At 44.3% G+C, this 16,402-nt stretch overlaps 1 protein-coding gene across 43 annotated transcripts in view; it reads right to left on the reverse strand.

The window, feature by feature from the left end:
* The window catches only part of LOC131397514 (zinc finger protein 256-like), a 119,694-nt gene that overhangs the window by 16,691 nt on the left and 86,601 nt on the right, over positions 1 to 16,402 (reverse strand). For 5 of the 43 annotated variants that reach the window (XM_058530490.1, XM_058530523.1, XM_058530489.1 and 2 more), the window contains one exon: positions 15,874 to 15,920. The exons of 3 other annotated variants lie outside the window; for them this stretch is intronic. In XM_058530490.1, coding sequence (XP_058386473.1) covers positions 15,874 to 15,920 — 47 coding nt within the window. 35 more of the 43 variants (XM_058530528.1, XM_058530494.1, XR_009216778.1 and 32 more) reach the window with 32 other exon arrangements.

The raw sequence follows: 16,402 nt of genomic DNA on the forward strand, positions 1-16,402 counted from the left end.
GAAAATAAACTTCTATGTTGGGAGTTAGAAAATGGCACAAAAGTACAGCCCCTCTCCACTCGATATCTCAATGATTTCTAAACACAGCAGAGAAGCGCCAAGAATACAGCCTATACACAGAGGCAGGAACAGACAAGGAGATAGGAGAATATGTTAAAAATAAGCAATTAGTATGTGAAAAATGGTGGAATCAGAGGGAAACCGAGAAAGGCATTCTGGATTCAAGGCCATCATTTTGAGCCTACATTCATGTGAAAGATTATACTTTGTCTCACTGCCTTGGTTCTCCAACGCAAGTTAACATGAAATTTAGTGCCATTTTAATCTGCTTAAAATGGACAATTTATGGCAGTGTACTAATGAAAAAGAGGAATGCTCACAAAATAATTTTAATGTAAATGCTCCTACGGCTCACAAAGAGTTAGATCTCCAGCGTTTATGTAGGGTCTGTGAAATCACATGGTCATTTACTGGACGTTGGAAAACGTTCCTGGAAACCATCTTCTGTGCTCTTCACTTCCTCTAACACCTAAGTTCATATCTGGTCTGTGAAGCTCACCTTTAGAGGAAAAGTGATTTTCCATCTAATTGACAGCTTTTCTTAGCCAAAAACCAGTAGTAGATTTTCCTTAAGTGAACTTAAGAAGAAGAATTTGCCATTCAAAAGTAAAATATCTCTTTGACTTGTTATGACGGTAAACACCTAGACCTTAGAGCAGATGCCATGACAGATACAGACAGATAATAAGTGGAGATGGGAAAATGAACGGTCCTTTTGGCATTGAGGCTGATGATCCCTCAACTTTCATCTGGGATCTTAGAATACAGTATCCCTACAACATCCTAAAATGTCTTCACACTTCCTATAAGAATCGTTTCTACAAAGATTTCTTTTGCCTAATTCACCATAACTCAAATGGAAACATACCTTTTGAGAGGTTTTTGCCACCAGTCTCTAGGGCTCTTTCCCTTCCTCCACAAAGATGACCCCACGCACCTTAGTCCTACAAAGCTATAGTCCTCAGGGAGGAGAAGCCACCACAAGAAGGATTAGAGGAAAAAATTGAAGGATGTTGTTGAAATGGGACGACAAGCTTCAGAAACAGCACAGTGGAGCTGCTCACTTCCTTGGAAACATGGAACAGAAGTTCAGACATAATTACTTAGGAGGTTCCCTGGAAACTCAGAGTGGCAGAAGATGAGAAAGAATAGGTTCTCATAATCCGCACAACCACATCCGAGTATAAATCTCTGTGAGCAGAATCTAGTCATTGACACTCTTTACGAGAGAATTCTATGGCCGTGTCACAAAACGTCACCTGAGATGACTGAGGCCTCTTCTGTCTCTGGACAAGTGGTAAAAACTGCCCTGGTTGTAGAAGAGGCAACAGGTTTCAACAGTTGTTACAACTGCCAGGCATGATCAGGGTGCTTCTGTGCAATAATGACGAGAGACAAACATAAGACCTTTCCTTCAGAAGATAATTAGACCAAAAAGAATCCGCATTCAACATTCCTGACATTGTGTCACATATAGTCAAGTGCTGAGTTGTGTCTTTAATAGCAGCAGTGATAGGAACCTAGTAACACCAGAGGCTAAAACACCTGTCTCCGACATGAATGGTCATGATGATACACTAAGGTTCAGGGCGTGAAAAAATGATGCTCTGGATTCTGAAAAGAATAGACATCTTTATATTTAAGACAGACAAACATGTTAAGTAATTTATAAATAAAAAAGAAAGATATACCTATGGTATATGTTTAAACATTTGTTCACAGTCATTTGATGATTAAAATGAGGCTCCTGGGAGAGAACACTGATAGCACCATGTCAGAGGTAATCCTTGACCAGGACTTGAAGTACGGGCAAGGAATAAAAGAAAGGAAAGACTGCTAGGAAAATATTCTAAGGAAATATTTTTAGATATGCTCAGATATCCTTTCCTCAGTATTCATCCACAATGTTATCTGAAGTAATAAACTTTTAGAAAAATTGTAAATGATCAAGAATAGCTTACTAGTTAGTCAAAGCCCTAGATGTGCATAAAACCGAGACATTTAAACTGGCATTTTGAGGTCTTCGGCAGCTAAACAGAACATACTGTGATTGTCTTTCCTCTCAAAGAGTGGTTACTTGGCTCAGTATGTGATGACCTCGTCTGCAAGTGTTGCCATGGTTCACGAGCCACACTGGTATTCAATTGTCACGAGGGGATTTCATATTTCTCGGGTATTTAAAGTTGTTAAGTAGCCTCATTACAGAAACTGAAAAGTGTGCCGCTTTTCCCTATTTTCCACAATGGTTTCAAGATGAAGGACTTTTACAAATCTCACCTAATAAATCATTGAATATAAAGCACTGTGTTTTATTCCAGCAATGCAAGGACTTTTCTTTCCTATTTTAAATATTGAAAGTGCAATAATGAGTGTCATCATATTGACAGTTTAAAGAATATAAATCACACAATCTTTTATTTATTTTTTTGTTTGCTGAGGAAGATTCACCCTGAGCTAACATCCGCTACCAATCTTCCTCTTTTTGTATGTGAGCCACTGCAGCGCGGCCACTGACAGAGTGGTGCAGGTCGGTGCCTGGGAACTGAACCAGGGCCACCAAAACAAAGCGTACTGAACTTAAACACCAGGCCACTGGGGGTGACCCTGACATAATCTTATCAATAGATATTCTTTGTTTTTTCTTTAGATCAGGACATCTCAACCTCAGTCCTAGTGACATTTTGGACAAAATAATTCTGTGTGTTTGGGTGTCCTGTGCAGTATAGAATGTTTGGCCCCACCCTTGTCCTCTACCCCCAAGATGACAGCAACCAACTCCTGCCATGCCTCAGATTACAACAACCAAAACTGTCTCCAGACACCGTTAAATATCCCATGGGGCGGGTGTGCAAAATGGCCACTGGTGGAGAACCACTTCTTAGAAAATTATTGCAGCTCCTGGAAGGACTCTTTAGGCCTCTCTGACGACGCTCAAGGTGTTCTCTCAGTTCTGGATACCCTCACTTCCACTCCGGCTCCCTGGTCCCGCAGGGCAACCAGAACTCAGCTCCAACATTTCTTCCCAGGGAAGCTGCAACATTCTCGGCCCTTTCACTAGTCTGGGCTCCTGAAGATTCACTCACCTCTGTCCCCAAAGCACAGAGAACATATATCTGTGTGAGCACTGTTCTTACCATTAAACGCTTTTATTCTTTTTCATTAGTCCCACACTATTCACTATGGCAGCTACTAGCCACATGTAACTATATAAGTTTAAATTCATTAAAATTAAACAAAAGGGAAGATTCAGTTCCTCAGTCATCCTAGCCCCTATTCATGTGCTCAGTAGCCACCTGTGGCTGGTGGCACATCTGCTGGACAGCCCACATATAGAATATGTCCACCACTGTAGACAGTTGCATTGAACAGCACTGCACTGGATCATGAAGTCCTGCCTCTTCGCATCAACCTAGCAGCAAGTACGAGGCTTCCCGATAGGTACTTCCCAGATGTTTAGAAGATGAATCAATGAATGATTGTGCCAACTAGCTCTCTTCCATTTATATTTTTTGTAAAAACCTGTTTCTTCATTTTCATCATTTACTTTTCCAGAGAAATCAGACTTTGCTCAACAAGCATACAACCCATTTAGGACTCTTCTTGTGGGTAACCTTCTGCATCATAATTCAGGGGAAGAGGGACTATACATCTCCTTCACCATTTGCTCATCATTTATTCACTCAATAATTATTTACTAAGCATCAATAAGCTACATACCACTCCTGGTGTTCAAAACATAAGGGTCAATAAAAAGAAAAAAACCCTGTCCAGTAGGAGGAGACAGAGGACCCCACATGCATATGCTAAACACACCGTGGACCAGCTACCGAGCAGTAAGTGCTGTGGAAAGCCAGGAAAGCAGCGATGGAGAACTGCAAGTGATGGGTGAAGGAAGATTAATGCAAATCTAAGTGGGTGTTCAAGAAGGGTCTACTCTGAATGTGACAGTTGTTGAAGCTAATAACCCATAATCAATCTATAAATCAAAACTGGGGTGAGTTTATTAGGAGCCAAGCCTCAGGACCACATAGCCCAGGAGAGTACCTTCACAAAGGGAGGAAGCACTCCAAAGAAGCGTCGTGCACAGAATGGTTACATACCATCTTGGAGCAAAGCCCATACATCACATGACAGGAATGTCCCTTTTACAACGGTCACGAGACTGTTTAGTGGGTCACTGGTCACAAGGTGAACACAGCAGGTCAGTAATTAATCCTTAGCTCCTGGGAAGAGATGCTTATCCTTAAAGAAAGGCCGATATGGGGGGAAGCCAAATTCCTATCTTGATTTTTATTTATTTATTTTTTGTGAGGAAGATCAGCCCTGAGCTAACATCCACGCTATTCCTCCTCTTCTTTCTTTTTGCTGAGGAAGACCAGCTCTGAGCTAACATCTATAGCCAATCCTCGTCCTTTTTTTTTTTTTCCCAAAGCCCCAGTAGACAGCTGTATGTCACAGTTGCACATCCTTCTAGTTGTTGTATGTGGGACGTGGCCCCAGCATGGCTGGAGAAGCGGTGCATCAGTGCGCGCCCAGCATCCGAACCCGGGCTGCCAGCAGCAGAGCGTGCACCTAACCGCTAAGCCACGGGGCTGGCCCCAAATCCCTATCTTTCAAGGCATCATTCTTGGCTTTGGGACATTGTTAACGTGAAAGCAGATGTACAATGCATGCTCAATAGGCCACATCAGGCCTTTCTGGAAACACAAGGGCAGGCTGAATTAGTTTTAATCCCAATGGCTTCCTCATATACTCCAATAAACCCTATTGCTTGTCGTTTATTCACCACGGTTGAAGGAAAAGAAGGAGAAAATCAGTCATGCTTGTGCTCATCAGGGGAACGCAATTCTGGGACAAAATTCCACCACGTGTCGGGGGGTTACCCATACCACCAATTCTCTGACAAGAGCTGGGTGTCCTAGGATTCAACTCAATTCTGACTCTAGCTACCTGGAGGTAGCGTCAGATCCCACAGGTTAAGGGTTCAGTCCCATCAGACTGCCCCCCACTTCAGATGCCAATTGCAAGGAGTGGGTCCCCAGGTCATCCACAACTTCTGTCCGACTTGGCTACAAACTGGAGGTTCCCCTAACCTCCTAGCTCACAGAACTCAGGCAAACACTTACGTCTACCACTTTATTAATGGAGGTGATAAAGGATATAGATGGAGAGAGGCATCGGGCAAGGTCTAGGAAAGGGGCAAGGAGCTCCCATGCCCTCTCTGAGTGTCAGTGGGCCACTCGCCCGGAATCTGCACGTTCACCAACACGGAAGGTCTCCAATTCCTGTCCTTTTGGGTTTTTGTGGTGGCTTCAATGCACAGGCACAATTGGTCAAATCATTGGCCACTGCTCATTGGACTCAATCCTCTCCCCTCCTGGAATTCAGGGGGTGGTGGAATGAAAGTTCCAACCCTCTCATCACATGGTTGGCTGCACTGCCAAGAGCCCCCATCCTAGGTGCTTTCCAAAAGTCACTTCATTCACACAACAAAAGACACCTTCATGGCTCTCATCACCGGAAGTGCCAAGGGTTTTAGGAGCTCTGTGCCAGAAAGGGGACAAAGACCAAATATACTTATTGCAAATCATAATACCACAGAGGCACTCACAGGCTTTTTGTCATAAGCCCTAGTCTACACTCCACATAGGTGCATCTCACAGAGAATTTGTCCCTACCAGCCCTCCAGCTTCTATTCCACATTATGTGGGCTCAGGCAGTCTTACTGGTTCCCACCTAGGAGGTCCAACTAACATTGCCTGAAGGGCAGATTGACCTGCATTCTGTTTACAATACTCAGAAGAGGAAACATCCCCCAGTCACATACAATTTCCATTCTCATAATACCATCAGAAGCAACCACTTCACATGAAGCCTGTTCACACACAGCACTTCTCCCGCAAACTTTTACCTTAATTCCATCAACCCTCACATTCCTAACTGTAGCCTCCATTAGGAGGTCATCACAGGGTTTGGTTTCACAGCACTAGGTAGGGGAAGTCTTTCCCAGGCAGACATAATATCCATTCACATCAGACATTCAGGTAACGTAGAGGCAACTTCTCTACATCCTGGAAAACTCTCTTCTCCACCTTTCCCACCGCCGACCATTTTACCCACTTTGGTTCCCCAGCAAGGGGTCGAGCCAAGGGACCCTGGCCTTTTGTCAATCTTTAACTTGATTAATCTGCCTAACCACTGCCCCATGTGATTGCTGGTCAGGTTTTGTTAGCGCACCAGGTCCGTTTTTGCCCGCGGCCCAGAAAGCCAATCACCGAGACAAGATTGCAGAGAGAGGGTTTAATCACAAGGAAGCCCAGTGAGGAAAACGGGAGAACAAGTCTCAACTGAAAACAGGGACTCAGGGGTATTTATGCAGTAGGGGCAAAGTGGTCTGAAAAATGATTGGAGGTGAGGAGGGATGAGGTAACTGATGATCTGTGGAAGCATAGTCAGCCTTCATGCCTCTTTGTAGGACACATGTTCACAGAATGGCGGCATTAGCATGCCCTGAGGGTGGAGTTCCAACCTCTTGCCATCAAAAGGGCCCAGTTGATGGGTTGGTGGTCTCTATCCAGGCTGAAGTGGACAAGGGGTTCAGTTTCTGAAAAAAAATAGCTCAAACACCCATTACCATGGTAACCCAGGCGCCAGGGAGATGTCATCTATAGCAACCTAGTGGGAGTCAGATAGCACATTGCCCAAACAGCACAGTTAACAATGAGTAAGTTTATCATGCAGATTTAAGTCTTCATTTTCCATTCTGATAAGTTTCTAAGTAAGGCCATCTCCCGCACCCCCCCTCCTGGTATAGGGAAAAAGATACCTTTACCAGTGGAGATTTTCTTTACAAATGTAAAGGTCTCTCATAAAAGGTAACTAGAACTAAGAATGGGCTTAGCACGACCCACCCAGGTACTCGGAGATATCTATAGTAATGGCCTTTTCTGAGGGCAGGCCTCCCATCCCAAACTCCTTTAGTCAATTAGTGGGGGTCAAAACGTCATTCAGGCAGAGACACATTTTGAGTTCGCATATTCCAATCCCCCATAGTTACTAGCTGCTTAATCATCAATGGCTGTTTGCCGGTTACAGTTTCTCAGAGTAATCTCTGCTTTCCAGCTTCTTAAATTCCTCCAAACTGGGATAAATAGAGCAGACTTGTTTGGGGCCATTTAATGTTGGGAGCCAGCAGGGGGACCCTTTGGCCCACCCAACCTTTGGTAGTGTTGTATTAAAACCTTTGTTTCAACCCCATCAATGTCTGCTGTATTCAACCCATTTCTTAATAACCATCTAAAGATTTCCGCCTGCTAGCACAAGTCCCCTAATTTTCCACTTCTATTTCCTCTTTGTTTTGCTCCTATCAGTATTTCCTCTATTCATCTCATTTCTTAATACCCATTTAAAAATTTCTACCTACACTGGAAAAGTCCCTTTGGCCTCTTCCCATTCTCTCGTTAATTAACCTGTTTTTATTAGCATCTGTAAGACCCTTGCGGGAAAGCTGAGAGCGCACTTCCATAAGGTTTCTTTGGTTTTCAAAAACAAGGTTAAATGGGGTGCCCACGGGAAATGGGCCCCCTCAACCGCAGCATTTACCATGATCCGGGTAACGGGCATATTCGGCGGGTGAATGTCCCGGTCATCCTGAAGCCAGTTCCCCATGGCTTGCATACGAAGCCCACCAGCTGCTTCATCTGGGTGCTCCACTTGGCATTCACAAGGTAGATGGACAGTCCCCCTTATCAGGGTAAGCAGACCTTACAGCTGCCTTTATCCAGTCCACCAGGCAGGCTGTTCCCTGGGAGTAACCTCCTGTGTGTCGGGATCACGCACAGCCATCTGTGATTGTTCCACAGCGCGCTGTGGGTCCCACATCAAACCAAGCACGCTCTTCCACTCGGCAGCTTCACAACCAAAAACACAGCGGCCAAGTGAGTCACTCCCAATCCATTTCTGTAAAGGTTCCTCAGGAAGCTGATGGTTCTGATCCACAAAATGGAACAACAACTCCACACTACACCCCTGGTTTCAACAGTTTCTTGGTTTTGCCTCCATGTTTACTACCTTCTTGGAGACCAGAGGTCTTAGAGATACTTTTCTTGTCCTTGCATAATTTTTCCTTTGGGGAGCGGCTTTTGAGGCCAGTGGCCAAAGCTGAGACTCACTGAAATCTGATTTTGGTCCAGCATAAAGGTCCGACCCACCACTCTCTTCTACTTTTAGTTTAGCTGTTACAGATAACAGTAACCAAGGGTTTCAATATTTTGCCTTTTCCTTATTAGTCTGCGCTTCCTTATCCAGCCAGGGAACCAGCTGCCAGGAGTTGGATCTGTCTCTGAATTCCATCGGCAACATTTACATTTAGTAACTGACTGCAGCCCAGCCGCTGCTCCAAACCATGGGTGACCCTGTGGCCCCACCCCAGGAATCGAGGCTTCCTCATCTCCTGCCCTTTCACCCTTTCTCTCCCCAAACCACATGGTTCCATGAGCTAGGGCTGTTGTAGCCAATCCCACTTCACTGACACCAACTACATTCTGCCCTCAACAATTCCAACGTGGGGAGGGTTCCCACACCAACAAGCAAGTCTCTCACACCAGCTGGGTGTCCTACAACTCAACTCCATTCTGACACTATGTACCTGGAGATGGCATCAGATCCTACAGGTTAAGGGCTCGGTCCCTTGAAGCCGCTCCTCGCCACTTCAGACACCAGTCACAAGCCCAAGTTTATTACCTGAGCTTCGGACCAAATGGCTATAAATCAGAGGTTCCAAAGAGCCCCTCTTTGAGTTCGATTAATTTGCTAGCGGGGCTGAGAATTCAAAGAAACACTTCACTTACCACATCACCAGTTTATTATAAACGACAGAACTCGGGAACAGCCAGATGGAAGAGATGCACAGAGTGAGGTATGGGGAAAGGGCGCAGAGCTTACATGTTCTCCAGGAGCTCACTGCTCTCACCAACCTCCAAGTGTTCACCAACCTGGAAGCTCCCCACACCCCGTCCTTTGGGTTTTATGGAGGCTTCATTGCACAGGAATGATTAATAAATCACTGGCCATTAGCAACAGAGTCAACCTCCAGCCCTGCTCCTACCCCCAGGTTAGGGTGGGGGTGGGTGGGACTGAACTGTGCAACTCTCTGATGGCAAGGTTGGTTCTCCTAGCAACCAGCCCCACCCTTAGGTGGCATCCAAAGTCACCTCACTAACATAACAAGAGACTCCTTTATCGCTCTCTTCACAGGAAATTCCAAGGGTTCTGGGAGCTCTTTGCCAAAAAGCAGTATGAAGACCAAATACCAATTTCTTATCATAAAACACAATATCACAAGGGGGAAGAGCAATCCAAGCAGATAGTCCAGCAATTTTCACAGCCCAGAGTCAGTGGAGTTTGCTTAGAGCTCACGGGGAACAACAGTGTCCACGTCAGTGTGGTCAGAGAGGCTGAAGCCGTGAGCAGAGCAGTAACGGAGGGCTGGCTGTACACAGCTTTACAGGTCATCGCACAACTGTGGCTTCCCCTCTGAGTCAGACCCGCTAGAGTTTTCAGCAAAGGCCTGGCACCATCTTATACGTGAACAGGATCCTTCTGACGGCTTTACTGGTTGAAGACTGAAGAAGGGTAAGGGCAGAAAGGGAAACCGGCTGGGAGCCCACTGACTAGGGGGCTTGGGTGGGCAGAGGATAATCAGTGGTCTGCTTCTGCACAGACTTTGAAGGCAGAGTCAACTGGAGTGACGGGATGCATGTACAGAACCATGAGAGAAATCAAGGACGACTCCAGATACCTTCTGACCTGAGCGACTGCAAGGACACACATACTGTCTGTGGGAACCACATGATGCAGCTTTGACAAGTGTCTGGCAAACAGCCTGAATTCCAAACCTGCAGGCATACAATCTGAGTTGTAATCGATGTTTACGTTTTCTTCGGAGACGTTTTCTTCGGAGAGGAGAGCGGGGATTCAACACTCTACAGAAGCTCCTAGCGGAAAGCTAAGAAAACTTCTGTTTGCGGCAGCACGAAGAGAGGAGGACACCACTCTGAAGTCTTCCACTGGCCTCCACCCTTTGCTATACTGAAAGGAACTGCAGATCCAGACCCGAAAGGACCGTGAGTTAGATGGAAACTGACACAAACAAGGCCAACACTCAGGTCCTGATAAGAAAATGTCTCAGGAAGATTTGGAAAACACTCACTCAGCTGGGAAATGACTTTGTATCTCCAACAGCCAACACGGTCCTGCTCCCAGGCTCCTTCTTGGGGAAGGGCAGTGTCCTGAGGAAGCAGACCTCCAGCAGATAAAAGCAGGAATGAGAAACCAGGCTTCCCTTGCAACTGTGACACACCAGAATGAAAGAGCGCCCAGGAATTGCTCTGGGGCTCTCATCTTTCCTTGAGCTAACAGGGGCTTCCTGCGCACAAGTAACCACTTCCCTGGTGCTCCCCGCGTGTCAACCAGCCATTTTATACAGATGAGACAGATTTCTAAAACAACAGTATCAAGAACGTTAAATATTAGCTTGTTCAATCTTCACCACTCTGCAGGTTGAGCCCTGCTATGTTTCCAAATTTGTATTTTTCTTTTTTTAATGATGAGAAACCTGGAGGTCAGAGATACTGAAACCATTCATCTCAGGTTCCACATCTGATGAAGAGTCAGTGCCAGAACGGCCAACCAAAAACAACCAGAGATGCCGTTCGTTTTGAGTGCTGTTAACAAACAAAAACTCCACCGAATAAATTTAAAGATCTAATTGGCTTCACTGAAGGATTCCTGAATCCGGCAACATCCCAACTAATAAACAGAAAGGCGCTCCAGGAGTTGTATGAATGGACGCTATTTATAGGCAGAAACTGGGCGGGACAAGACAGTTATTACCAAAAGAAAAGAAAGGACTCTTCCAGGCAAGGTCACCTTTCTTTGGGGGAAGGGCGCTGGGGTCTAACCAGACAGATTACCTCAATTTCTGAAGTGATCAGTTTAAAGTCACATTCCTGGGAGGGGGTGAAATTGCAATTATGTCTTGGTTTGCTATCCTGGCGGCAAGTGACTACCGTGGGCCTGTTGTTTCTTTTCTGGTTTTTTTTGGTGTGTGTATGAGGAAGACTGGCCCTGAGCTAACATCTGTGCCAGTCTTCCTCTACTTTGTATGTGGGTCACCATCACAGCACGGCTTGATGAGTGGTGTATAGGTCTGCACCTAGGATCCGAACCTGTGAACTCTGGGCCACTAAAGCGAAGTGCGTGAACTTAACCACTCCATTAGCAGGCCGGCCCCTGTTGTTTCTTTTTTTAACAGTGTAAACTAGGCACAAAACACTTGACACTGATCTATTTCATTTCCCAACAGCTCTGGGAGGTCAGCATCATCCTTACTCCCTGTTCACAGAGCTGGACAAGGAGACATGGGAAGCCTGGCCCTGCCTGACATCACACTGTCACACCAGTGGACTTGAGCTAGTCTGAAGGCTCTGGGAAAATTCCCTAAAAATATATTTTTAGGTCTGGAATGAATATTCTTCAGCGATTTACTAAATGTCAAGTGCTGGAAAGAGCATTCCAAAGAAAGAAAAGTGCATGTGAAGGGCAGGTACTGGGGAGGAGTGTGAGCATTCAGGAAACTGAGATAAAGGGCAGAGAAAGAATGGAGGATACTTCATGTCAAGATGCTGAACTGAGCAGATACAATAATTTGGGGAAACATTAACTTAGCTGACCCATAAACCAAATGCAGTAAATTTATAAATTTGATTTCTTTAGAAACTAAATGTTAGTCTTTTATATAGACTATAATACTGTGGCAACATTTTTTTCCATGGTGGTAAAATCAGCGAGATGTACTTCCATTTTAAAATTATCAAATCAGTGTAATTTGTTCAAAAAGTCATCCTCGTAGGGATATTATCGGAACTGTCAAAAATATAATTTCTAAACATCACATACATACGTTAAAGTATGCAAAAGTTCTGAGGGTCTCCTGTTTCTTATCTGGTAACCTACAAATCAAGGTCACTGTTAAAAATTACACTTTTTCAATTTTTCCTTGAAAAACAGCTTTGAGCAAGATTGTATTTAGCAATGGAAAGAGCCTACCCCTTCAAAATCATTAGAAGTCTAATATTCCTCTTTCCTTTAAGCTAGGTTAAGACAACTCATTTCTCACCTTTTCAAGTGTCTTTTTCAAAAGATTTTTGTTGGGGCCCGTCCAGTGGTGTAGTGATTAAGTTCGCGTGTTCCACTTCAGCAGGCCGGAGTTTGCAGGTTCTGATCGTAGATGCGGAACTACTCACCGCTCATCAAGCCATGCTGAGGCGGCGTCCCATATAGAAGAGCTACAACTCTACAACTACGATATACAACTATGTACTGGGGCTTTGGGGAGAGAAAAGAAAAAGAGGAAGATTGGCAACAGATGTTAGCACAGTGGCAATCTTCCTCAAACAAACAAAAGAATAAAGTACATTTATAAAAAAAGATTTGTTGCTGTTGTTGTTTTGTTTTTAACCCTTAGTCTGTAAAGTTTCATTAATCTTCACATCCTTTTCAGGACAGGTCTACCAGATTTTTCCACCAATGTTTTTGCATCTCTTGGCTCAATCAAAAGATGGAGTGACTGATCCCTGGACTGTGTGTCCACAGAAGAGGAATGAATGCTGTAATAAACTTTTCTTTTCCCACCTGGGATTTGAGAAGTCTTTAACAACGCCAGGGACTTGAACGCAGCCACGCTGAACGTCCATTTTCTGGCAAAGGGTCTCCTCCATGTGGAAGCTGGAAACTCAGGGGACACGAAGGTATTTTAGCCAGCTCAGGAGAATACTGAAGAGGGAAGGAAAAGAAAGGAAAGATGGGATTTAAGTAGGACAAATAGGAGCAAGATTTAGGCGAATTCACCAACGAGGAAGTTTTAAGTTTCTCAGAACTTTACGCAAGCCAGATGTCCCTAAGTGGAGCCTGCAGTACCATTTACTTGCAGGGAAAAGACGGAAACAAAGTTCTGATCAACCAATGGTCTGCTTTCTATCCACGCTATGACTTCCAAACGCCACTGAGACTCTAACATTGCCTCCTTGAAAGATGTTAGTGGAGGGTACCTTCATAGGTAAACCCATCAGTTGCTAGACCATCAATAACCTAAGATGGAAAATGAAGGGAAACAATCGAATGCTACATCAAATAAATACTCGTACAATCACAGAGTCAAAATGACTTCAAATCAATTTACAACACAGTATTTGGCCTACACTTACTTTGTGGAAGGTGTCCTAAGAGCTGAAGAAATGAAGAAGGCCAACCCAATGAGCACACTCAAAGCCTATTTATTCAGAGCTTGTTATGGCAAGGGAGTCAGCCACCATCGCCCGCATGTTGGCAGAGCCTCAAAGGCATGCAGAGGAGCGGCAAAGCTTTACAGTGAAAACAGTGAAGGCTTCACCTATGCTCTGATTGGGACGCTGTAAGTGGGCTAACTAGAAGCAGAGTGTTCCACGTGAATGCTTATAGGCACATATTTGCATCTCTCTGGTTCATACTAAGTTGCGAGAGAGGATAAAAATTATGAGAGCTGAGCATTACTGAACAAGTCCAGGCCACGTGGGGCCAACTATGACAGGGGTTATTGTTTGGAATCCTGGATTGCTGCCAGAGCAGGAGGTCTGACTGCCTATATTTCTGACCTATCGATAGCTGCCTTCTTGAGCTGGTAACTGTAGATAATAAGTTGGTTTCCTGGGCAGGTTGCGGCAGACTTAGGTCAGACATCTATTTTTACATATAGTCTGGCCACTGTCTATTTCTGTATTCTCTCTGTCACCCCTGTTGGTCATTCTCTCGCTTGTCAGAGGTTGATCCATCTGGGAAAACTAGAGATTCAGCTCTTCACTGGTCAGAGATTGTCCACTCATTGGCATCTGTAATGCAAGGGCATCTTGACCTTTTTATTGTTCTATCATCACGGCTGTCATCTGATGAGAGAGCAAGTGCATTAAGCGTTTAAGGCTGGGGCTAGAAGGCAACCAACCAGCATCAGGACCACTCTGCCAAACTCAAAAACTATTAACAGTCCCTGTAAAGTGCTTCAAAACCAAGAACCCCAACTGCCCAACACAGGCCAGGAGAACAGATCCCATAGATCATGAGCATCAACTTAGAGATCCTTAAGGGGACAGAGAGCCCGATCCCCCTTGCCTGTTTCATTAATCGTAATACAAGAAGTATTAGGAATGGCACACAGATGCCCCCAGGACTAGCCAACAAGAAATCTACAAAAATGCGATTGTCCATCACAACTTCTGCCAATAAGTTGAGACTGAGCTGTACCCCAACTAGGACAGAGGTGGTATCATTAATAACTTCCGCTTTAAAAAAAAGTCAACGATAAACTAAAAAGTTAGTGATTAGTTTCTTACAGTCTTTTCTATTTATATGATTTCTTCTGACAGGAAGACTTCTCAAACTGTTTGCATAAACAGTTAGTCAGTTCTCCCTGGTAGTGTCTCTCATTTTGGAGCACATGGCTAAGTCAGAATTCTCCAATCTTGGTGATTTATAGAATTAGGGTCCCTACGTACAGACAACCTTGGAATACTATTCCCAGTGTGCAAAACGTGTTAATAGGAGGCCTGTCCTCCTGACTACAGAGGAAGCAGTATCCATTAAGGGCACACGGATGTCTGAGAACAAAGGAGGTGTACATCACATGCAGTCGGACACAAGGTCTTATATTAACCTGGTTACAGCAAAATTTAAACTTCAAGTATATGCTGTCTCTTTAGAGTCAATTATACCTCCATTAAACTGTTTTAAAGGACACATAAGAACTTGTCACTTTCTAACCATTTCACTACATCTTATCACTTTCTATGTTCTAGAGGTTACTGGCATACTGGTGAAGTATGTCAGCAATAGAAGATCATGGTGTACCACTGGCAACTCTTCCTAACTCCATGTGCAATCACATGATGTACGCAGGTTTAAATTGGCCATGGTGGGAGTGTTTACACCAGGGAAATCAGAAAACGCTACAAATCATGGCTTGATTTATTGTTTTGTTGAGTACTACACTTAAGGTGATGGAGAATCCGTTCATCACGCAGATTAGCCTTTACAACAGACACTCGGCATGGTCACTGCATTGTGTACAGCACAAAAACATTCAGGAAATGTTCCCGAATTCAGAAACAGGTACTTCTTACAGCAAAGAAGTCACCACTCAAGAAAGAATGAAAGACACAAGTCTTTGTTGTTTCACGCTCTTCTTATTTGTTGGAGAAATGGGAAATGGCCAAAATAAACGACATATATAAGAACAGACATTTTACCAAAAAAGACATACAAGTGGCAAATAAACAAATGAAAAAATGTTCAGCATCATGAAACATCAGGGAAATGCAACTAAAACCACAGTGTGATATGGTTACACTTTTATTAAAAGAGTCAAAATTTCTTAAACCAACTATACCCACTATTGGCAAGGAAATGGAAGAACTGGAAGTCTCATTCACTGCTGGCAGGAAGACAAAAGGGGACAACCATGTTAGGTCACAGTTTGGCATTTCTTAAAAAGGTATCTACTCACCTACTCCGTGACTCAGGCACTGCACCTCAAAAAATTAACACAAGATCAATGCAACATATGGATATGAGGAACTGTTTTCAAATATCCTAGTGGTTTTATTTGCAACAGTGAAAAACTGGAAACAATTCAAATATGCATAAACAGACGAAAGGATAAACAAATAGTGGTACATCCACGGAACACTGTAATTCCCAGCAATATAAAAAGAAAGAACTACTCACATGAGCACCATTGATGAATCTCAAAATGAAGAAGCCACATGAGCCTACTGAGGGGAACAAAAAGAGGAAACACTTTATGAGAAGAATCTTATAAAATTCTAGAAAATGCAAACTAATCTATTGTAAAGGAAAGTACATCAGTGGTTACCTGGAGGGCAGAGAGAGAGACATGACAAGGCCCGAGGTAAATAAGAGGATGATGGAGAGCTTCCCTTATCACCACTGTGATAGTGGTTTTAGGGGTTTACATGAGTGTCAAAACTTATCACATTGTGGGGGCCGGCCCGGTGGCGCAGGCGGTTAAGTGCGCACGTTCCGCTGCGGCGGCCCGGGGGTCGCCGGTTCGGATCCCGGGCATGCACCGACGCACCGCTTGTTAGGCCATGCTGTGGCGGCGTCCCATATAAAGTAGAGGAAGATTGGCATGGATGTTAGCCCAGGGCCAGTCTTCCTCAGCAAAAAAGAGGAGGATTGGCATTGGATGTTAGCTCAGGGCTGGTCCTCCTCACAAAAAAAAAAAAAAAACTTA

Source organism: Diceros bicornis, chromosome 34 (assembly GCF_020826845.1).
Source record: "Diceros bicornis minor isolate mBicDic1 chromosome 34, mDicBic1.mat.cur, whole genome shotgun sequence".
NCBI classification, from domain to species: domain Eukaryota; kingdom Metazoa; phylum Chordata; class Mammalia; order Perissodactyla; family Rhinocerotidae; genus Diceros; species Diceros bicornis.